Source organism: Apteryx rowi, unplaced genomic scaffold (assembly GCF_003343035.1).
Source record: "Apteryx rowi isolate R43461 unplaced genomic scaffold, aptRow1 scaffold_298, whole genome shotgun sequence".
In the NCBI taxonomy this organism is placed as follows: domain Eukaryota; kingdom Metazoa; phylum Chordata; class Aves; order Apterygiformes; family Apterygidae; genus Apteryx; species Apteryx rowi.
In genome coordinates, this window is record NW_020449396.1 from 151,198 (window position 1) to 174,731 (window position 23,534).

The window sequence follows — 23,534 nt, forward strand, 5'->3', positions numbered from 1 at the left end:
CTGGTGAGCTAACATGAATGAAGAGGCTGGAGCCGCTAGTCAAACTAGCATATAGAGGCAGGAGGCAGAGAGTTGTATATATGTGGTGGAGAAGGCCCAGCAGGAAGGAAGACACGGAGGAGGATGGAAAAGGAAACAATGTGATTATTTTTTCCCCGAAGGAAAAAGTGAAAATACATAAGTGCTTTTCCAATTTTGCCTCTTTATGACAGCAGATACCTGACTTGTCATGCGATGTCACATAGCCCCACATGGTGGGGTGGAGAATGAAATGGGAGATGATGACTGGGAGAAGAGGAGGCTCCGCGTACGAGGGAGCCTGCGAAATAGCCGGTGGGAACAGAGGCAGCCTGAAAATGTGTTAGTGGAAGGCAGGGGTCCTGCTGGAAAGGTTTCTGCTAAGTTCTGGGAACCCCTTTGCTTAACGCTCTTAAGCCTTCCCCTAAGACACTTAGGATTTTGTTAGACACCTAATTTCTCACTTAACAGCACTGGGACATGGAATTAGGGAGATGCTTGAAATCTCCACACCACCATTAGTGGTCATTTCAAGGGGAGAACCATACTGAAAATTCTCTTTGTAATAAAACTGCTTTGAAATTTTCGTTCCCATTGTCAGTGTTTGTTTTTTGGGGCAGCAGCCTTTTGCTGTGCTGTGCTAGCAAATTAGAGTCCTGGAATCCTGGAGATTAGAAACAAGCCTCTGAGTAGCAGACAGCTGGTGAATGTGTTTTAAAATTGTCCATTTAACCCAAGGCCACTCCACTGAATGTTTTTTTTTTAGCTCATGTATTTTTAGTTTGTGTGATATCTTTGGCCTTTCCATAGGCAGGCAGCCTGCATGAATTGCGTGCTTCCTATTGATGGAGCAGAGTGAGTCTGAGCTTCTGTTAACTTGCTAGCAGTAGCGTACTGGAAATTTCTGATTCAGAAATAGGTCTTCTATAAATGATTTAACATCAGGACATTGAAATGCATTTGTGTTTTTCTCCTTATGGCTATTAAAGACTTAGAGAAAACATTTAGCACTAAATTAATGTTGCATTTTTGTTTTAATCCTGCAGATGGGGTTGATTTATATCTCAAAAATATGTACTGCAGAAAGGAATTAAAATATGATATAATTATTCAGTAGTACTTAATTTTTTTCATGCAAATATTTTCAGCTAGATTTTGTCATATTAATGCATTGAGTTTTCTTTTTCATTAACCATTACTGTGCAGTATTTCATCCTCTGGAGTTTGTAGCTTGCTTGTATTCCTTTGTTGCTTGGAACGCTTGTCTGAGGYCTGAAATAATCAGGACATCAGGACCGCGCAGAAGGTGCAGGGGCTCTTCCCCCCATCGCTGCCTCATGCAGGGATGTAGGAGCAGAACGGTGACAGGCTGACTGCAGTCTCCAGGGTGAGGTAGACCTGGCTGAACTAATCAGAAGAGAAAGAAATGGTGCACTTCTACATGCAGATAGGAAAGAAGAAGGTGGGATTAAATGACAGAGCGGGGATTTTACACAATAGCGGCTGCTCTGATAAAATCTGGTTGACTCTCCCTTGAGGATTATACACAGATAAGCAGCCTTAACTCATTAGCACCTCCCTTTCCTCTTGCTCTCTGATGATTGCTTTGGGTTTGACAGCAGGTGGTGATGGCAGGACTTTGATCTGGGGTACAGTGCTGGAAACGCAGCACATCCTAGAATTGGAGATGTTGGATGATGTGCTTTGTTGTAACTGAGATTAGACTCTAGCACAGTTAGTGTATTTATGCTTGGATCTTATTCCTCATAGTGTTAAGAGTGCTCTCAGTGCATGAAAGAAACTGTTAGAATCACTGGATTTAGTTTTTGAACAAATTAGCTTTTTTCTGCTTTTTCCCACCAACGCAATTTCTGGAGTTTGCAATGGAAATGAGCTTAATTTTGTAACTCTGGAGGGCATGATGGTTTTTTTAAAAATTGATCTTGCAAGTATTGAAAAAGAGTGGTGCTTTTCTGTGGATTTTTGGTATGCTTTTGAGTTAGGTCATTAATGATACTACTGCAACACCATAGTCACTGCAAACATCAGTTCTCTGAAAATGCACATTAGATGCTCCCTAAATGTTGTATAGGGTTACACTGTGTATTCCATAGCTATCCATACACATCCTCACTCCCTAAAACTGTTCAGTCTGGACATTTTCCAGCCCTCAAATGCTTTTCACCACCTTCTGCTGGAGCTTAACGCTTCCCCCTAACTGTGAGTGACCCTCTTTTTCAAGCGATCCTCTGACCTTCACCCAGAAGGAGCAAAGGCTGAAAGTCACTATGGTCATCTGAGTCTTTCCAGGGCTATACTGGGAAGTGTTCACCTGCACCCCTAACTGAGGAGGCCACAGTTGGAGGGCTACCCTTTCCATCATATGGAGACTTGCCAGTGTATTAAAAATAGGATTTTGGATTTACAGTGTCTTTGTTGTTATAGCTGTTTCTAATTAACTGCCTCTCCCCAGAGTTAGGCAGGAATCCTGCAAAGACCTGTCTAGGTTTAGCCATGAGCATATCTCTAGCTCCGTCTGTGGGACTGCCAAGACGGCTGATGTGACATGTGCATGTTCATTGTGGGTCAAGGCCTTTCTAAGCCCAGAGAAATATGAAGGGTTTTGTTACATGAAAATATAGTTTAGCGTGAGGAAAAATTTCCTCAGGTTTGCCTTCCTCACTCAGAAGGCAAGTGGTGCGTGTGAACTCTGTGCATCGCAGCAGGCAGATCTTTTTGTGGAAATTGCATAAGTCTTGACCTTTACCTGCCGAGTCAGAGAAGAGGCCCAAGTGGAGGAGAGGAAAGGCTTTTTTGGTGCTGGCATTCATGACTCATTTTGAACTTAAGCATCGTGTTATGTTTTCATGCCACTTGTTGCTTTTTCATGAAAATGCTTGACTTCGATTTTAAATGAAAAAAATTCATCGTGATGTTGGCTCTGAGGGTGTTCCCTGTCAGCTTGACAGTAGTGATACCTGGGTCAAGAAGGCTCTTGGCTTTATCTCAGGCTGTATTCACAATAAACAACTTGGTCTTTAATGTTACAGAATATTCAACTTGGAATATAGCCATTACCTTGTACCTGAGCAACTTTGCATTCTTGCTTTATGCTGCATTCACAGCCCTAATTAGGAGCGAGCAGCAAAGTTGAGTAGAGGCACTGGGAGGATGGAAGAGGTCTTGGGAATTAAGCCCTTRCTGATGAGCAGGCCAAAAATAGAGAGGAACAAAACTGAAATAATCATTGGTTCTCCCCAGTTCTTTGTATTTGGTGGGTTAATCTAATCTCTTAATGTGACACTTGAGTTCTCCAAAGCAGAGAGGAAACGTTAATGTTGCATATTGCTATTACAGGCACTGTTGCAGTGCTATTTACTCTTATGTGCTGGACTGAGAAACAGCATTTCTTCCAAGTGATGTGCTTCAGAATGTGGCCAAAATAAAAATGAAAAAAACAGTTGCTACAATTCCCATAAACAGCTGGGAGAAGTTACAGCTGGAGCTCTGCTTAAAAACCCAAGTAGCACTCTCATAAACAGCTCAAGATTTGCAGTTCCCTGTAACTCCTTCTGTTGGAAATATCCTGCTATCTGCATGAGCAGAAACTCCTCTAACCAAGGCTCTCAGGGAGCAAAGGCCCATTTATTTCATATACCACTCTGCTGATTTTTCCGTCAGGCTGTTGAAGGCGGGAGAGTAGCCTGGAGAGATGTGGTTGTCTTCTGTTGCRCTGGGCAGCAATAATACGGGAATGTGGAAAGGAGCTGGAGGGGGGAGCATGGACAAACGGGCTGTAAATAGCTTTGTTCTCCTATGTGAATGCTTTGGAAAAGGCCAACTCATGCCCCCATCTGCTTTGTTTTGTCAGTTAAAGCAAGAGTGGACAGACCCAGCAGTATGTTTTCCCACTTCTGAAATGTCTGAAACAGAAGGTTAAAATTAGCAACCTTTTATATTTATAAATATATTTTATATATTATATTTATAAATATATTCATTTTTTCATCTGACTTTATCAGGAATATATCAAGCCTGCAGTATGGAAAAACTTGCCATTTAAAACGTTTTTTTTTTCCCCCCGACATTCCCCTTAACCTCCAAATCCCAAGGTGCCCTTTCATGGGAAAGCTAAGATTTCAGTAGAGTTTAAAATTTTTTTTTTAAAGTAATACTTTCTCTTTTTACACAGTGGGAAGAAATTGGTGAGGTGGATGAAAACTATGCTCCAATACACACATACCAAGTATGCAAAGTAATGGAACAGAATCAGAACAACTGGCTTCTGACCAGCTGGATCTCTAATGAAGGGGCATCCCGGATCTTCATAGAGCTCAAATTTACCCTGAGGGACTGTAATAGTCTTCCAGGAGGGCTTGGGACTTGCAAAGAGACTTTTAACATGTACTACTTTGAATCAGATGATGAAGACGGGAGGAACATCAAAGAAAATCAGTACATCAAGATCGATACTATTGCTGCTGATGAGAGCTTCACTGAGCTGGACCTTGGAGACAGAGTTATGAAGCTAAACACAGAGGTGAGAGATGTTGGGCCCTTAACCAAAAAGGGATTTTACCTCGCTTTCCAGGATGTGGGTGCCTGCATTGCCCTGGTCTCGGTGCGTGTGTACTACAAGAAATGCCCATCAGTGATCCGCAACTTGGCCCGCTTTCCTGACACCATCACGGGAGCGGATTCCTCGCAGCTGCTAGAAGTGTCGGGCGTCTGCGTCAACCACTCGGTGACTGACGAGGCTCCGAAGATGCACTGCAGCGCCGAGGGGGAGTGGCTGGTGCCCATCGGGAAGTGCTTGTGCAAGGCAGGATACGAGGAGAAGAACAACACCTGCCAAGGTAAGGGTTTGTGGGAAGGGAGCAGTGCCGATGCCGTTGGGGTGGTGTGCGGTCTTGGCTTGGTTCTCTTGCACCCCTCCCATTGCTTCCCGTTATATCCATATTTCACGCCTAGTGGAATTGAGGCTGGTAGACTGGATTCTCGCTTCCACTGAGGTCCCTTTGAATGATTGTGGTAGCGTGAGGAGGCCTTGACTGGATGTAACGGGACCTGCCGATGCTTCAGGCAAGTGGACAACGAGAATCTGGCACGCCGCTATTACCTCTGGAGTGGTGTACTGTTGGGCCCATGAGGGGATTGCAGTCTCATCTGTTATTTGAAGCTTGACATTATTTATACTCAGTGTTGGGATTTTCCCATGAATTTTGGGAACTTGATTTCTTTTTTCTGGACTATTGCAGGGAACGTTTGAAAWTACTTTCCATATGCAAGATGCATTTTGCTTTTGTGTGTAAAGGAACATGTATTTCCATTTATGAGAAAAAGGATTTTGATATGGTGTGAATTGATTTTATTTTCCCCTCTGGTAAATATTGTAATGCAAAGTTGCTCAGCTGTTTAGAGTTAAATCTAAAGCCCCACTCATGCAAACGCTTCCATGTGTGCTGAAGTTTACCCACCAGTAGCCAGCAGAGATTTCTGGGATTGCTGGTCAGAATAGATCTCCTGAATCATTGGGGTCTTGGCAAGAAATTTAGGTATCTGAAGCTTAAGACCTAATAAGAATACTTTAAGTGCAATATAAAATGAGGTTATGCGCTCTTGGAACAAACCTTGCTGTATTATGTAGTTGTGTATAAAATATGTACTTTTGTTGTATAATGGGGTAGCTTAGAAGAAAACCTGTATGGGCACAAAACAGAAAAGAAGATTTCAATGCAGTTTGTTTTTTGGAAGATTATTTATTGATTGTAAATCCCATCTTACTGCCTTGTACTTGCAGACACTTTGTAAGAAAGAACCTGTGGCCCGTGGGGGAAGCAGGGTGATTCTGCTTTGACTGAAGGCAGTGTTGCATTTTCTCTTCACCTCACTCCAGGTGCTCGTAGTTGTTGTTCACAGTGTTGGTGCATAGAATAGGTCAGCACATATCCAAAGTAAACTGTGGCCTTGATCCTTTAGTCCTCAGTCACACACCATTCCCCTAAAGATCTTAAAGTTCAAATCTCTTCAAGAGTTGACTAGGAGAGAGGGTGTAGGTATATTTATTTTCAGAGAAACATTCTCTAGTATCATGCAGAGTGTGTTTTTTGACTGGGATGTTCTCCTTTTGTATGAGTAGATCTGTAGCAGATGCTGCAAAATCTGTCCTGGTTTTGCTGTCCTTCTGCCAATAAAGATCTCTCTTCCACATGTGGGTTAAGGTGAGCCTGAACTGGTATTTGATGCCATAACAAGGGGAACAAAGATGACAATTAGCCCAAACTGAGGACATTTTGGCCTGCCTCCCTCATCTGCAACAGTTGGACACACTGGTAAGGATCTGCCTCTGTGTAGCTAAAAATAGTTCCCAAAATAGTATGTGCTGTTTGGGTGCCATGTCTAGACACTGGCTTCAGTCACCCATGAGAATTTTTGGAGCAAATGGGTACATCCATTAGTTATCTTTCAAATCCTACCCTTGTATGCTGCTTGAGCAGGAAGCAGTATCTCTGGGCTTTAGTCTGTAGCAGTCGCACATCTATTCTAGACTCAAATCTGTTTTGAAGAGCCAGGCTGGGCCAGCAGAGAAGCAACATCTCTGGCAGTGCTGAGAAGACAATCTGGAGTACGCTTCCAGAAAACCTAGGTGACTTGGGGGTCTGCTTTCTATTTCCTTTTTAAGTCACTTGGGAGGAGAGTGCCTGATCCCGCAGTTTGACTGTGTTGGTTAGGAGTGTGGACATAGTTTGGATTTGTAAAGGTGGTCTTGTGGTGATGTAACCTTGCCCTCCTGTGATAAGGTGCAGCAGTATAAACTGCTTTTAAASTTTACTTACTGCCTGCACCCTACACAGAAAGTTATTTCTTTAATGACACCGGAGTTGTTAAAAGCCCTGAATTCCATCACTGAATCAATGGGATGCTGGGATATAAGTGCCTATGGCAAAGTCGGTTTTAGGGCCCCTTTTGGATGTCCCATGTTTCACTGAGGTCAGTGTGCCAAGTATTTGCTGCTGGTTGGCTCCGAGATGCTCAGTCGATAGGAGACACTAGCCTTAGGACATTCGGACTGTCCACGTTCAGCAGCCATGAAGTTCGTACTGATACCCGGTGCAAGTAAAATGTTTTCTGGCTTGGATGTTGCTATGCTTGCAAGGATGAGCTTTTTTTCCTAGGATAGTAAACTTTGCAGCCCGTAAACAGAGTAAGTTACACTGAGGAAGGTGCTATGCGCATTTTGCCTCTGTAATTGCATTGATACGAGTGGCTTTTTCCCAGCCTGACTGGCATTCAGGGAATGCACTTCATGTTCCCTGCTGGCATAATGATGGTTTCAGCACTCTGCAGTGTGGCTACGACAAACACCTGAATGACTTCTGACCTTTGGTTTGTAAATCATTTAGGCACATCTTGCAAGGGGTCTCCTGCTTAGCTTTCACGTACGCTTAAGCAGGTTATTACTGACTGCGCTTTGGGGAACGGTGCGTTTCCAACCCGGAAGAGCCTGGCTTCGTTTATTAAAATTTATCCTACAAAGATGACATTTTCCAAGCTCTAGTGTCACGTCTGGACAAGGCAGACTGCGCTCTTTTTATTAGAGACGATGTAAATCCCAGTCACCCTCAGAAACATATGGGAACTATTGAAATCCCTTCTGCCTACAAATCATTAATTGGCAACGATGTTCTGAATTCATCATCTTGTCAGCAGGGTTCCTTTTGAAGAAGGCACTGACAGTAACAGCTGAGCAATTTCTCTCGCTTGGGACACTGAGGCTGTAAATATGACATGGTCTAATCTACTTATATAATGTGCTTGCTCTTTCAATTAATGTAGGCAGCTAGGTAGTATTTACTTTGAAGAACCCAAGCTACTTGTATTTTACACTTCTTATGGCAACATGGCTCATTTATCAGCAACTGCCATGTTGATAACCAGAGGTAAATCGTGACTGTTTTGGGATATGGTTATAAAGGACCAATGTTAAGGTTCATTATTCACAAGAATAAGTTGCTGTACTTGTTAAAAAAGAAAGATTAAAGCACTTTCTCTGCGAATTCCTACACTGGTTTCCAGAGCAGTGATCTGGTGCAACTAAAGGAGTGGTGGTTATTGGTTTTGTCCCAGTTCTGCCCATGCTGTCTGAATAGGCCCTTGAGAAATGTTCCCGAGCATTTTCACCGGCCGACAAATGCCCAATTTCAAGTCTGTTTGGTCAGGTCTGCCCCAAAAAGGGCATCTTCTGGCATTTCTCTGTTCTTACTGAGATCTGTTCTCTGTATTCAGCCTCACCTTCAGCGCAGTGTGTTTCAGTGAGAAGCAAGAAACACTCATTTTCATCCCCGTTAAAGGCCATTGGAAGGGAGGGGCTGTTGGCACATGAACCTAGTGAGACCCAAATACAGTTGTAGCAGTGAGGTCCCACGAGTGACTGTRGGGCTGCCGATGTAATTGATTTGCAGAGCCTGGTATTTTTGCAGCTGCTTTTCGGAGCCGAATCACAAATTAATTAAATATTTGCATACAAAAAAGAAGTGCATTGAATTAGAGCCAAACCAAAAAAGTGTTCAGAAGGTTGTGAGGCTCTCCTTTCCAAGAATCAGTGCATGCTGCTGCTTTGAGACATCAAAAGGAGTGCAGCCAGTTTTAGCCAGCTACAAGCTATGGACAAGACTACAGATGTTACAGAGCCGGACAAAATAACGGAAAAAAAGGTCAGGTAAAATCTTAACTTCAGTGACGCCCTTGCCGCCTTCCGAGGGAAGAATTTCAGAACTGTTAGCTGAACAGAAGATGGTTGGGCTGTGGTTTTCTGCTTTATAGAAAGGAATTGCTCCTGGAAGAAATATTTGGATGATTTTTTGTAAAACAATTATAGTATGTTCTAGCCCTTTTATTCTCTTGAATATTGACATTTTTATTTGATTCTTTTCCCCTTAATCAGCTTTGCTGAACGTACCTCCGTGTATTTACAAGCAATATTTATTTTTGCTGATTGTTCACTCCTTGTGTTGTAATGCAGCCCAGCTATTGCCAAGAGAAATGACAATTTCTTATAGGAAACAAAGGTCTCAGCAAAAACCCATGTTCACAGCTTTTGACTCAAGATTTAATTAAAACTAATTGACACAGGTAGCCAAGCTTACGTAGATCAAAAAGTTTACCTGCAGAATCAATTCTCCAATGATTTTCTTCCCGACTGATCGGAGGCAAAGCAGAGTTACTCATCTTCCTCTGAGAGCGATGCAATCAGTGCAGGCATTTGGAGGAGCTTTTCCAGGGTGATGATTGCCCCCCTGTTGCTCACCTATGGGAAGGATACTCGGAAGCAATTCATTCTCTTTTGGAGCTGGGCAGGAGCCAGCAGCCAGAGATGGCGACCCACAGTTGGTGGGTAGCAGGAGACACTATCTGTGCAGGCTTGGGGGGCAACCAAAGGTGATGGCAGCGCCACACTTGACAACCATCTACTTTCTCTGCGTCTGCAGTAGCAGCTATCCCAGAGGCCTGACTTGTGAATGGAACGCGTAGCTGATACTGCAGTAAAAATAACTGTGTTTTTACAAACAAATTCAATGTGTGTGGCTTCCCCAGGTGGCACAGTGCTGAAGCTCAGCCATTAACTTCTGTTCCCTTGTTTCTGGGTAATGGAAAMATGCCGTTGCACAGATAACCTTGTTCTGAAGTTGGGGCTTTGACCCCAAAGCAGCCAACACTTCTCTTTTTGCTTCCGAAACAGAAACATAAGGAGGGCAACTTTTCAACTCCCTCCAGAGCTTGCCTGCATACATCTYCTCCTCCGGTCAGCTCAGTTATCACTTTAAACTGTTATGGATACTAGAAAGACAGCATATCGCTAAATCCTGCCTGTCTTTTGGGAGATTTCCCAGCTGGGACTCAGGTGAATAAGGCAAGCCTGCTTTTACCCTTGTGGTAGAGCAGAGAGCAAGCTAAGTCCAGAGATTAAAATACATAAAGAGAAAGCTCCTCTTAATTGTTCTACTGGGAGGTGATTACATGGCAAGAAAAACACTGATGGAAATATTCAGTATATGGAAAATACTGAATTTGGAAATAGTCTTGCCCCTCCAGGGAGTTCTTTGCCCATCATTCATACTTCTCAAGCATTTTTCTGATTAAAACCAAATTGTCTGGGAGTATGGTATTGTAGGTGTTTATATAATTATGAGCTGAAGGGCCTAGTTAATTTTAATTGGGCACAAAACCAACCGACCAACATCAGAATAGCTGAATTTTTGGCTGCATCTTTTCAAATGTAAAGAAAATGACTTGAGTGCTGCATTACAGCAAAAGGTAGCTGTTACTGGAGGGGGAATGATTTTATTCTGTAGAGAGGTGTGCACGTGTATATTTAAGTATTTTGTTAGGCATTTCAGCTGCAGAACAAGAGCACAGAAATAATTTCCACAGATCAAAACTATTGCAACAGGATCGATTAACTACTACTTTCCTTGGTTTATTCTGCACATCTGTTTGCCTTCAGTATAAGAAGCACAGTCTGTGAATGCACCATATATTGTGCTTTGCTAATGAGTTGTAACCTTCTGTGCTACCTTAGTATGCTCATGACCCCTAATGGCTTTGAAGATCTTGTTCTCATTCTACAGCGATGCTTTTAAGTCATTACTTTGTCCAGCTTAACCTTATTGTTCCTTGCAGTGACTGCTCTGCAGTCACCTTCCAGGAGGGCAGTTAAGGAGTACTAAAGTATGGATTGAGCAGCACAATTAAAACAGGTGGGAGAAGAGTTTGGAATCAGCTCAGCAAGTGTGAATTGCAAAGGTTATATTTGCTTCTTGCTCAAAAGATATTTGGGGGCAAGTTTTAGGGTGTGTTTTTCCATCTGCTCCCAGATAAACTACCTGATACTTAATTGAATACTGATTTTGTTTTCTTCCTTTAGCATCCTTGAATATAGGATGTCCACTAGTAGCTTAGGGAGCTACTTTTTGAATTATGGGATAGGAGAGGTGTTGCAGTAGGAAATACGTGCTAGCCATGGTGCCCTTTGGTTCCTTTGATTGTCATCTTTGTCTCTGAGTTGTTTGGAAACAGCTTGTTTATTAATTGTGGTTTTCGGAAACAGTCAAGGACTCTGGGCAAATACTTATGGATAAAGTATGTGAATACTGGTTGGCAGCATTATAGATTTAACTGCACTGATTTAAAATATAGCTGTCCCCASCTGCCCACTCTGCTCTGTTGCTGGAAGTTGCTGCTGTCGTTGCAGAAGTGGATAGCCTGCACGCGGGCTGAAGTGACCAACGGAGGATTTGTCTTAATGCCCCAGCCCGGGGCAGGTAAGACAGGGGCGCTGTCCCTGGGTGGTAATCTTCAGCAGAAGGGTGGCTGCAACCTCTTAAACTGCCACAGATCTGCCAGAGCTTCTCTGTCAGAACCCTCATTCCACAAAATCGATATTAAGTATTAAAATGAAGTGGCAATATTGCATGTTTTGTTCATAATGCAGGTTTTCAGTCTTGTATTTCTTGTTTAGGAGCACTTAGCAGGAATTAATGATGTGTTGACATTTCAATTATATGCTTTTTCTCTTGGCATGCTTTATATCTTGACCATTTTAGCTTGCTTTGGGATAACATTGAGGCTGACATCCAGGTCCCACAAAATGAAGCTATAATTTTGCCTTTTATGTACAGGTTTGCAGCTGATATTGTATTTTAGCTGGATAAAATTGTGCCCTGTATAAGGTAAGTTGCTAAGTAGAATGCAATGCAGACATTTCCAGAATGAGGTGAGTTGTCTTGTGATACGAACAGAAGTGCCCATTTATTTTGCTGGAATTTTGCTCATTTTTATCAGTGAAAAAGTTAATCTAGCATAGATACGATGGTATTGACAGAATACATGGTTAAGGCTGTACTGAGTTTGATACTGATGTGCCTCCATTTTTAATTTCCCTCAGGATGGCGATGAAATTGTTGTTAATACTGGAAGTCACAGAGCGGGACTAGGTGTTATATAACCCCAAACCATGTACCCAAAATAGATTAAAGAAAAAAAGACAATAGAAGACGCCAGGCCATGAATATCCATTATTACTTTCATATACCTGTCCTACCTTTTATAAATGTATGTTCTTAAAAAACAGCTGAAGTTTTGAAGAATTGGGATTTAAGATGACAACTTTCTTCCTGCTGTAAATGATGGTAGATAAGGTTAAGGGAAAAGAACTTTTTGGTGGCCTCCCCCAAATCCAAGCTCTAAGCGCTGCAGCTCAGTGACCTTATCGGACAAAGTCTAGCGGATGGCTGGAGGTGTGAAACAAGGCCGGCCCTAGTTGCGTGCCCCTGCTGCTGTGCCYGAGGTCACCTCCTGGAAAGCAGAGCCAGTGGGAGAGGATATGTATCGGCTGCTCTGCCACCTCGCTTTCCAGCCTGGTGCCCGCGCAACCCCCTGTGGTGGGGACGGCCTCCCTCCTCAGAGGCAATGTGGGTGTTGGAAGTGTCCTTGTTGGCACTGCAAGGCTCTGAGGTGTCTCCTAAGACAAAACCTCATGATGGTAAACTTTGAGAGTCGTTTGTAAGCAGTTTGGCTGGCACTTCAGATTTGACCCTTTCAATGTGATGAAAGGAATAGTTAATACAAACCATTAAAAGCATTCTGCGTCACTGAAAGGGCTTTCCTCCGGTGTATCTTGAAGGACCTTCTTTATGAAAGGAGGTCAGAGTCGCTAGTCCCCATTTATCAAATGACTGCCTTGGGGTAGAGACTGAGTTGTTCAGCGCTGCCCAGAGGCTAGAGCCTGAACTCCAGCTCTGGGCATCAGTGCTGTGCTTTATCCCGTATGCTCTTTTGTGATTTTAGAGCAATGTGAAAACCCTTGTAAGATCATGCCTCTCAGGGTGGATTCTCTGGGAAGTGCTGGACAGCAACACACAAACTTCCATTCCTCTAAGCCTGGAATTTCAACAGAAGTCATCTTTGCAAAGGATTTTCCAAGCTGTGGAAGGTGTTCTCTCTCTTTCCTTCCCCCCCCCCTTCTTCTCCTCCTAAATATTCCCCCCCCACACACCCCCCATTTAAAAACCTCCACCTAAAGTTAGGTCATTTAAGTCATTACTTTGGGCCCTTAGAAACTTTCTTTTCAGAAGTGTCAGGCACTTATTAGCATTTGCTGACACCAGTGGGTGCTCAGCGCCTCTGAGAACTAACTAGGCTGTTTGCTTTTGTGCCTCAAAATTAGGTACTTCCCTTCTGAAAATGTTTGGCCTGGAGGTGCGTTTTCTGAACAGGACTCTCATGCGAAGGAAAGCCTTTGTGTCATGCAAAAGCCATGCAGAGGAATCCATATCTGCGTGAAGGTCCCTTTCACTGCCAAAGCTGCAGCGTTTTTGAGAATTGGATCTTCTGCATATGGTCAAAAAAGCATACCCTGCATCAGCACGCTCTCTCCGGTCCTTCTGCGTGTGTGTGTGACTGGTATTACTTAAATAAAGTGAACGTTCCTGGGGAAGCAATAACATCTTTATTGAACTTCAGAGTCACGGTTACTCTCCACCAAGTGAAATGGCTGCCTCGTGCATGGTTATAAGGGTCCCTTTTGCTACAGTACTAACTCCCCAAATAATACATTAGATGTCTTGCACATAGTTGGATAGTCTGTCATCTAGTTATAACAGTGGCAGAGGTCACAGCATTGTGTTTGAAAGCTGCCTGGAAAGGAAGCTTTTTAATTACTGCAGAGCAAATGGAAAAGCTGCTCCCTGAGCGAGTGGGGAATGTGCTAATTTGGTATTTGGCGGAAGCAGCCTGCGGGTTGCAGCTTCCCAGCTCTTAGCTGCTTTTCAGATAGCCTGCTACCCAGACAGCAATAAAGCCAGGACGCTGGGCTTTGTTACTGCCGGAGCTCGGTGCCAAACGGGCTCCACACCGGTTCGGGAAGTACCAATGGTGCTGAGAGCTTGGGATAAGGGCCGTCATTGTATTAGTATAAATCAAAGGTGATCAATCATGCTAATTACCGGGCAAAATCCATAGTGAAGAGGAAATGGTTCAAGGTGATATGCGGTGCTGCAGGGTGACAGGGAGTGCCATGATGAATTGTGAAGGTCCCTGGATGCCCTGAGCCCCTGTGTCAGTGGAGGTTCCTGCTCACTGTTGACTCCCAGCAGATGAAACGTATGATCTCTCCAGGAAGAAAAATGCCTACGGCAAGGTGTCTGCAGAAGGAATTTGAAGTAAAAATGGCCAAAATCTCAGTGAGTACCATGGCAAAAAAGGAGTCAAGACCCTCCAGTGCCAAGCAGGATGGTCCTCAGGGCTTATATGTGCATATGAAAGTGCTGGGTTGAAGTAGACTTTGCTGGGTAAGGGGTAAATGTATGAAAACTATTGGGATTTCACTCTTTCTGTCCTACAGAGTTTGGGGTGAGGGCTTTTTTGGTCAGAGCTCGTGATACTGTTCAGTAGAGCGGGCGATTAGCAAGATGCACATTCTAGAAGTGAAATGCATGGAAACGGCTACAAATGGCTGCAGAAAAAGCAGGTGTCTTTGTTCTTTTATGAAATAATCTTCTTTCCCTTTCTGCTTACCCAAACTCCTTAGTCAGGCTCAGATAAAAGCTTTTCTCCCCTTCCCACGGATGAGGCTTGTCTGTATTATTTATTTATTTTCAAAGACTTTTTAGAAGAGCTTTTACATTGCTTTGTTGCTCTCACAGTTCAAGCATGATTTAATATGTCAAAACTAGTTTGCTTAACCGGCCTTGATTGTCTTGCATACTTCCACTAAAACAGGGCAGTCGTCTTTCCAGGCATATTGCTGCCCAGACAAATGAAGTGTCACAACAGTTCGGACTTGCTCTTGTATTGTGACAGCAGTAGCTTCCTGTGAAAAAGTCGTCAGCGGACACTTTAGCGGTAATGCCAGCGGACACGTCTTGGGTCAGAGCAGTGGGGGCCCACACATGCAGCTGCAGAGACGAGCTTATGCTTGAGAGAGTTAATCGATCGTTCATGTGAAAAGGCGTTTTGGTCCAGATTGAGAGTCTGGAAACCACCGTGCCGGTGCCTGTGCTCGTGTGGCCTTGCTGAAATAGCACTTGAGTCCCTACTCCAAACTAATACACCTGGGTGCAGGTTTCCTGGCAAAAGTTAGCTGCCACGTGATCTTGTACCTTCTCTGGTTGGTGGGGATTTTGCCATTGATTTTGGTGGGAGGAAGACGATAGTTCCTTACAATRCATGCCTACTAATTAAAACAATTTCCTGGCCTAGATCTCACTTTAGAGTGTTGTATTGACWGCCAGTAAAGCACAGGCTACAGGATAGGAACTTAATTTATACTAATTCATATAACTGAGATCCAACCTATTTCTCAAATGATGGTGTGATCCTGATCTTCTCCAAACCTCCTGAGTGTTGGAGAGCCTGCCTCTTTACGGTGGTGGTGGTCTCACCTCTAGCAGGGGGACACAGGGAGACAGTACTCCATTAAAAAGTCCTAGGGAAGAAGTTTTGAGTCACTCTTTGCTCTTATTATAGTTTTAAATGGCAGTCAACCCTTTGGGCCTGCTCGCAAGACTTTGTGCATCATAGGAAATGTTCCCTAAGCTGCCGTTGCTGCAGAGCTGTGCGCTCATCTAATTTTTGCTTTGCACTTGGCATCTTTGTTGTTGACGCCTTTGGGCTCACGCCTCCTGGCTGTGTTGATAATACGTACTCAGCATCGAGGTCAGACATCTCCTGGTGCTTTTTCACTGGTGTGCTATGYGGGGTTTTCTCGCTGGTGCGTGGGATGGCTGCCAGATGGAAATCTGGTGCTTGGGGACAAGGAAAATGAGTGTACGATTCTGTTATTGACTGAGCTCTGAGCACAGCTAATGGCATTGACAAGGGCTCTGTCATCCTGATGGTGAAGGCAGAAAGTCGTGCGCTGACTCTAAAATGTAGCGCATTAAGTGCAGTGGCAGGGGCGGGGGGCAGTGCCCCTACCACCAGACTCTTCCTGGCTTATAAGGTAGATTATAAGGTAGATCCCTCCTGTTTGATTTGGTGGCTTCCCAAGTGATTCATGGGGCAGAAGGGTGCATGGGGAGAAGGGAGGGGGGAAAAAAAAAAAGCCTGCTTTTTAGTATTTTGCCAAGAAGACAAAAGACTATGCTAGATCTGACCTCAGCACGTGAAGCAGTTGACCAGTGTTACCTGAAGCTTCATCGCCTGACTGCGAATGCTTAATGTTGGTTGAATGTGTGTTATAACGCAAGGCATTTACTGAGATTCCTGTGTGACACCTTCTGTATGCGTCCTAGCCAAAAGATGCAATTGTGCTGGTGCATACAAGTCGCTAGCTGTGCTTTTTGCGCAGTGTACATGTGTTTCAGAACACTAGTTCCAGTGCCCCAGGTTTGTTTAATATCACATATAACTCTTACAGGCTAAAAGCAAAATGAGCATTTTGCAAGAAAGCAAGACCAGCCTGAACTAGAGTCAGCGTTTTCAGATGTAGGCATTTGCTTTTAGGTCAGAAGCAGAAAAGCATTAGCTTAGGGTCTCAGTGTTCACTTGGAGTGAGCTGGTATAAGAATTTTGCCATTCTGATCAGGAAGAAACCAAGGCTGCTGTCAGCTGAGGAAAGTGATTTCTTCCTGAGCAGACCCAAAACCTTTGTGCCCCTCAGAAGATTGTGCTTCTAACTGTATGGAAAATTCTGAATACAGGCATTTATATGTAGCTGCCATTTGAAGCTATGTAGGTGACTGCTGGCGGGGTGAGCAGGGATCTCCTTCCGTTCTTTTCATTGCCACCCAGAAAACAATGAAAAATAAAGCAAAAGCAGTGCATTGTTTTGCAAGGAATGCAAAGAACTGATGGCTGCAATACTGCTGTCTCGTGTCTAAGTTAAATACCTGAAAATAGGTTAGGCTTCATCTGTTGGTCACTCCAGTTTCTTCCCCCTCCCCTGTGGTCCTTCTTTCTGGTAGTATGAAAATCAGCACAGACGTGCACAGAGACTGTTCCTATGGACTGGTTTGGTGGGGTGAAGTAGCCTTCGCCCTGGTATCACTTCAGCATCACCCCCAGTAAATGCACTGGCCTCCCGCTTATCAGCTGGGTTCAGCTGTTTCACTTCTGCTGTGATGGGGACCCACTAGCTCTGTGTGATGCAGGAAACTCCCGGCTGTGCCATCCGGTGACCAGCTGCACTGGAGCTCTCTCCGGGGAGGACGGGCTACAAACAGGTGTAGCAATTGATAAGCCTCATGGAAGCTGTTCGCCAGCTTGCTTAATAATCTGTTTTTGAGAGTGGTAAGGAGCAGGAATTTCAGAAGGGGGTTTAAGGAGACCTGCAGAGATTGGATTACAAACCCCCTAGGGAGGTTTCCTGCACAGGTCCCAGTGTGCATTTGAAAGATCTGATATGGCAGGATTAGTACTGTCATGATGCTTCTTTAAACTCCAGGAGCCCCAGACTGCGGCCTGCCCACACGTACATCTGCACAGTCGACTGGTAGGACAGCAGCGTTAGCGGAGAGGTGCGGCTGTGGCGGTCCATCCTTGGAGAATTCAGCTGCAGAGGTCTAAGACCTCCCTGTATGCCCTGCACATTTGCCGCAGATCAGTACCGAGACAGCAGAGGTGGTATAACGGGATGTGTAGCTGTTCCTCAGCCTTTCCAGTGCTTACTCAGATGATTTAGTGCTTTGAGATAAAGCCTGAATTGGAGCAACTGAGGCACCAGTTGCTTCACATTTCTCCCACCGCATGCGTTGCAAAGGCGGCGTCTTGCAGCAGGGTTGGTCGTGAACTGTCTTACTAAGGCAAGATTTGCAAGACCGCCAGTGCAGTGCTAGAGCCCCCTGTACAAAGGTAGTCATCTTTTATATGCCTAGGGAAGGGATGAGCTCTGCAACAGCCACGCTGCAGAGATGTCCGGAGGACTTGAGTCTGTAGAGCTGTTGCGGGATTCGGTTGAATGCGTGTTGTCGCTGTCTGTGTGCTGCTGGGCAGATGGGAGGGCTTGTGGAAAGCCAGCTAGACCGTTCCTGTTTGTGGAGTTCCTTCCACGTTTTGTGTTGCGTACGTGCGTGCAAACAATGCAGACTGCGCATATATAGATGAATGAGCACGGTCTCTCAGAAAGTTTATTTATTGAGCAAAGGCTTCTGGTGTAACAAATTCAAATTTTACATGTTCCAAAGCCTGATTTCCAGATGCCACTGGGAAAAGTGTTGGGCCACATTCAGATTAGCCTTATTGTTCCATAATATCTTACTGGAGTACAAGGTTAATTAGTACCATAGGCAATATGCATTATTCATCACAGCAATCAGGCTTTTCTTCTGTTGGACTGTTGCATGCTGCAGATCGTTCCCCTTCCAATAACAGATCCTTGATATATTGTTTTCGTATTTAATCCTGTCAAATCGTATATGTGATATATAAATTATGTGGGCACTCTGCTGATTAAAAAACAACACTTCAGGTGTCCAAAAGGACTATACCTTCAAGGTTTAAATCTTGGCCTGCTGTTCTGGTTTGGCATAGACCTCTAGGACCATGGGCAATACAAGATGACTTTATTGCCGCCTTTCTTCATTTTGGGTTGGATGCTCAGATGATCCAAACTGCGATAGCACTTGTGACGTGTTGTTTTACATCAGCAACGGTTTCGRTGCTAATTATCAATGGCATCTCGTCGCATGCATAAAGTGCTAAAATCATGTTACTACTGTGCACTGTGACTGCCTGTGATATCCCGGCACAGACCTCTCAACCATCTCCTTTCCCTGCCCGAGGGCTGCAGCTGGAGAAGGCGCTTTCTAGCAGGGCTCCTTTAACGACGAGGACTAGCTGTGAGGTGCCCCTGGCTACCGCTTCCTACATCTACTGTCCTCACTTTGAGAAGATCATTGGCAATTCCCCAGATCTCATTTGCTCTCCTGAAAAAGCTTTGGGCATGCACTCACTTTTCGGCATAGTACGGCATAGCCYCCTTGCACAAGGGGGAGTGCCTTGCAAAGTGATGCTGTGCTCTCAGGGTCTGGGGGAGTGTCTGGTACTGACATCGCTGAGTGATAAACGTGGCAGAATTTCACCTTAAATAGCCTACAGTAATGAATCCTCCATCTTATGCCAGCCTTACTGAAGTGATGGTGATGAATGTTCAAGATCCCTTTGTATTCAAAACTGCAAGTAAATATTTTCCAGCAAATCTGACTCATTTCCGTCCTGCCCCTCTTGTTCTGGATGTGCATTGTTTTCCCCTTCCAAGTTTCCCTTTAATAGAAATAGAGCGTTCGGCTTATGTGACTGCCCTGCTTCTTGCCTCCTCTTGGCTGGGACAGGGAGGAATTTCAAGGCCATGATTTCTGCAGTCGAATGCAGAATTTATTTGTACAGGTTAAATAATAAAAAACAAAAACATACTTTGAAAGCTAGTACCCAAATGTGTCCAGGGCCTTTCTAGGGACACTCTGGGAACGGGTTTTCAGCAAGAACAGAAATGCGGAAGAAAAAGAGGAGTGTTTGTTGAAAAGTGACTAAACAGTAGCTGTTGGTAGCCCTGTGGTCTTTCCTCAGCGGAGCTGAGAGATGGGGATCTAGGTGTCCTCAGCAGAAGAGGCACAGGGAGGAGGACAGTCCTTGCCCAGGAAATACCAGCCGCATCTGGCATGTGGTAGGATCCTGCTCCGTTGTGCCAGTCCTGCCCTGGCCCAAGGTCCTTCACCGCAGTGGTGGATACCTTTGGAACGAACGCCTACCCTTGTGGGTAAAGTGACTAGCAAACACCTCTAGCCTTTGATTTAGGTGATGCTGTAATGTAAACAAATAGTCCTGGAAATGTTGAGAGGTTGATTATCAGTATTATTCTTTTGCCCTGATTATTACCTGCTCTTTCGAGCAGGCAGTTAAGATGCCTTGCATCAGAGTCTGCTGCCTCCAGTGTTGCATGGGACTGCATTTGTAAAGTAATTTGAGATTAAAACCTAGAGGTATGCATTTATTGTTTGCTTAAAAGTTAGTTATAGGTGGCAGAATATCAAGTAAATTGTGCCTAAATTATAATTATGTGAATTATCAAAAGCGGAATGACTTTGTCAGCTTGGTCTTTAAGGTCTCATCAATAACTTAGGAGCCTCAGTAAATGCCCAGTGCTCGCATGCTATTTTGCTGCATGGTATTATGACATAAAGGCAAAGAAATTTAATTTTTTAAGTAGTCCTGGGGACAAAAAAAAAATATCTTGCAGCAATCAGTGGTGTGTAAATTTAGTGTTGTGTTGCAGAGCAGCACGGGCAAAAGTATTAAAGAAAATCTTCTGCAGCTGCTGTGTCCATAGTTCGTAGGTCTCTGAAATAGCTCGTGGGGGCAAAAGCTAGAATGTGTGGCTGATAAGTAGTAGAATAGCGTTGCTCCCTCTCCTCCCCCGTTTTCTCAGTTATACATGACATGAAGCACTACTAGTGTTTTTTTTTTTTCCAGTATATGCTGGAATATAACAAAAGCTGTCATTGTTCCAGAGAAAAGGTACATTTTTGTTGTCATGTTTTGACTTTGAAGTAGTCAACCTAATTGAGCTGTTAAGTCTGAGCGCGTGAAAAAAGCCGCTCTATGCGGCGAGGCTGTCTGTCCGTCCTTCCTTCCCCAGGCAAGGTTTGTGCGTGCCTCTATGTGCCTGTGCTTGAAATAGCAGGAGGAGGTGCCTCGGGATGCCAGCCGCACTCGAGAGAAGGGTCCATGCTTCTGGTTTTGTCCTGCACCCTCCAGACGCTGCAAGGGTTAACGGCACGTAGAGGCCCGTTCCTTGGGCTGTGTCTGCGCTAGTAAAGTCAGCAGTGCTGGGAGCGTTCCTGGGCGCTGAAGTCTGTCTGTAGAGTCACATCGCTAGCTGGGTTTTGGCCGGACGTGCTGGTGCTCCCCCCCAGACAACTCTCTGGGAGGTGACATGGGCCGTGGACCAGCCCCAGCAGGCAGTTTGGAGGCAGCCACCCTGTTTGGGTGAGTAAGGGTTGAAAAGGATGAGCGTGGGCTGTTTTTGGCCAGTTTGCCTCAGCTCCACGCAGCTGCCCCAAGCCCATGTCATTTCTATTGCAGTTTTAATCGCTGCAACTGGATGGCTTCGGGAATGGCAAACGTGCCATGAAGTCAGAGGACATGCACAGTACCAGAAACGTCCTCTTTGCTTTGGCCACACGGATAGACAGAGATGCAGCCAGCAACTTTGGACCAGTTACACTTGAAAAGTGTGCTGCATGCTSTCCTGGCTGGGAGGTCTGTCCCAAAGAGCAACAGAGCCAGGATCGGGGCACAGCGTACAAGCCAAATGCCTGACGTGACGTTCAGCAGGCATCGTGGGGACTCGGTGATATTTTTTTCCTTGCACTTTCATTTCCTATGTGTTTTATATAGACTTATTAAAGAAGGATATGGTGCCTGCACTAGGTGGGACTAATGTAACTTCCTGAAGARTGGCCCCATAAACTCAGGTTTATGCTTTGCATGGGATTTTCAGTGCTAGCTCTTGGAATTCAGCTTGGTTTTTGGTAGAGGCAGGATGTTAAAATCTCTTACATACTTTAAAAACGCTGTCTTTAAAATTGTCTTCCAAATTTGCATTTCGCGGAGGAAAAAAATAGCTTTTAGTAAGTGGTTTGTTTAGGTATTTTAAAAGGTAATAAATAAAGGGAAATGTATAACTACTTAGGTTTTAGAAACATCAGCAACAAAAAAGTTAGTAGCAATAGTACGTGGGCAGCATTGCCTTTCCAAAGCTCTGCTCCTGCTCCTCTTTTCCCGAGAATGCTGCAGTTGCTGATAAAGGGGAAAACAAGGGCTGAGCACTGAATCTGAGCTGCTGCTTGTATGCTTCCCTTGTTTGGGCTCAAACTCCCAGGGCTTCTGTCGTGGGAGCAAATACTGGTTTACACAGGTGATCTCATTATCCTTATTTTAGTGATGAGGAAGCAAAGCAGAGAAAGGAATTGCCAAAATCATGTAGCCATCTAGTGGAAAATCAGGACTTCAGTGCTGTGCTCTGCTCGCTAAACCACGAGTCCGCTTAGATGCAGTGACTGTTGTTATATCTTCTCATTAGTGAGTGTAGGCGTGTGTCTAGTTTATTTTAGCTGATCTTAAGTGACTCATTGCCGTGACAAGAGCTGGTTTCAGTGATATGATTTGCAGTTGAGCTTCCCCCCTGTTTACTTGGGACAGGATTTCAGCTGTAGCTCAAACATCTTGCTACATTTTGTATTGCGCATTCTCACTCTCTACAGGATATTTTTCAACTACGTTAAAAAAGCTGGAGACAGGAGAGCAACATAAATTTATGGCATGAATACTTCATTTCTAATGTCTTAGGCTGTTGGAGAAATAGAGGATATTTAACAGGTTATCAAAATTCCACTACAAAGTACATGATATTACTAAGCTATTTGTATCTTCAGCTTTTAGAAAGGGCTGGAGTAGATATTTTGCTCTGTGCTGACTTGTTAAAAAGTAAAAAGGATGATTTGCAACCTGTTCTCTTCTGCCGAAGCGCCAGACTCTAAATGTGCATTCCAACGTTTACTTTAAAATAGCATGCGACTGTGCAGGGTGTTACTACGTATTTAATTATCTCCCTTTTTAAAAGGGAATGAAAGTGGATCAGTGCCTGACAAAGCAATATGCCTCCGTTTTGTGTCCTGTGGCAACATGACTTGATCTTTTCCTCTGAGGTAAAAACAAAACCAAAAGCTCTTAGTGTCTTCACACAAAATTGGCAATCTACTGTTTAGACAAAACCCTTCAGACGTGCAGCTTCTGCAGTCAAAAGATTAGCAAGCCACGCCGTAGCACAAGGGCAAAGTTTCCAATAATTGGTGATTAACTAGTGCTTCCAAGTGAAGCCCGCCGTGAGCTTTCAGTTCAAGTCCCTTCAGCTGAACAGCTTTATAATGTAATGCTAGCAGGATATTTCACTGTATATGGAGAAGCAAGGGAATAATGAAATATATGTGCTAGAATTCCCATGTGCTGGGGCATTTCTTTAATTTATCAAGCTTACTGGTGTGTCTCCTGAAATTTTCGCCGGAATGATGACTAGTTCTTTAATTACACTTAGAGCTGCGTTGTTGTTGTTTGAAACTACAGATTGAATTTAGTAATGTAAGTGTCATTAATCTGGTGAAATAAAAATGTCTAGTTTTTTAATAAGGTCTCAATTTAGTGTTTTTAAAGACTCTGAAGAGATTTAATGCTAAAGCAGTTGATATAAATCTCCTCCACTCCTCTGTAATTGTCTCTCTCAAGTGTGTACCTCTTTTCAAGGGAACTTGGCTCACTCTAATTTGAAAGCTGTTTACTGCCTGCAGGAATTTGATGGTCTCTCACTTTTATTGTTAAAAGTTGTTAACATCAGAGGTGACCAGGAAGCTGAAGTGCCAGAGTTTATATAGAGCATTAATTGTCCCATTTTTTTTGTAAAGTGATACCACAGAAAGGCCCCGGTCAGGAGCTGGGCTCCATATGCTGGATGCCGTGCGGATGCT

General features: G+C 44.1%; 1 protein-coding gene across 1 annotated transcript in view; it reads left to right on the forward strand.

Annotated features, from left to right (window-relative positions):
- EPHA5 (EPH receptor A5) overlaps positions 1–23,534 on the forward strand; it is a 187,322-nt gene that overhangs the window by 23,925 nt on the left and 139,863 nt on the right. The window contains exon 2 of the mRNA XM_026069468.1: positions 4,211–4,874. Coding sequence (XP_025925253.1) covers positions 4,211–4,874 — 664 coding nt within the window. The remainder of the gene's footprint in view (positions 1–4,210; positions 4,875–23,534) is intronic.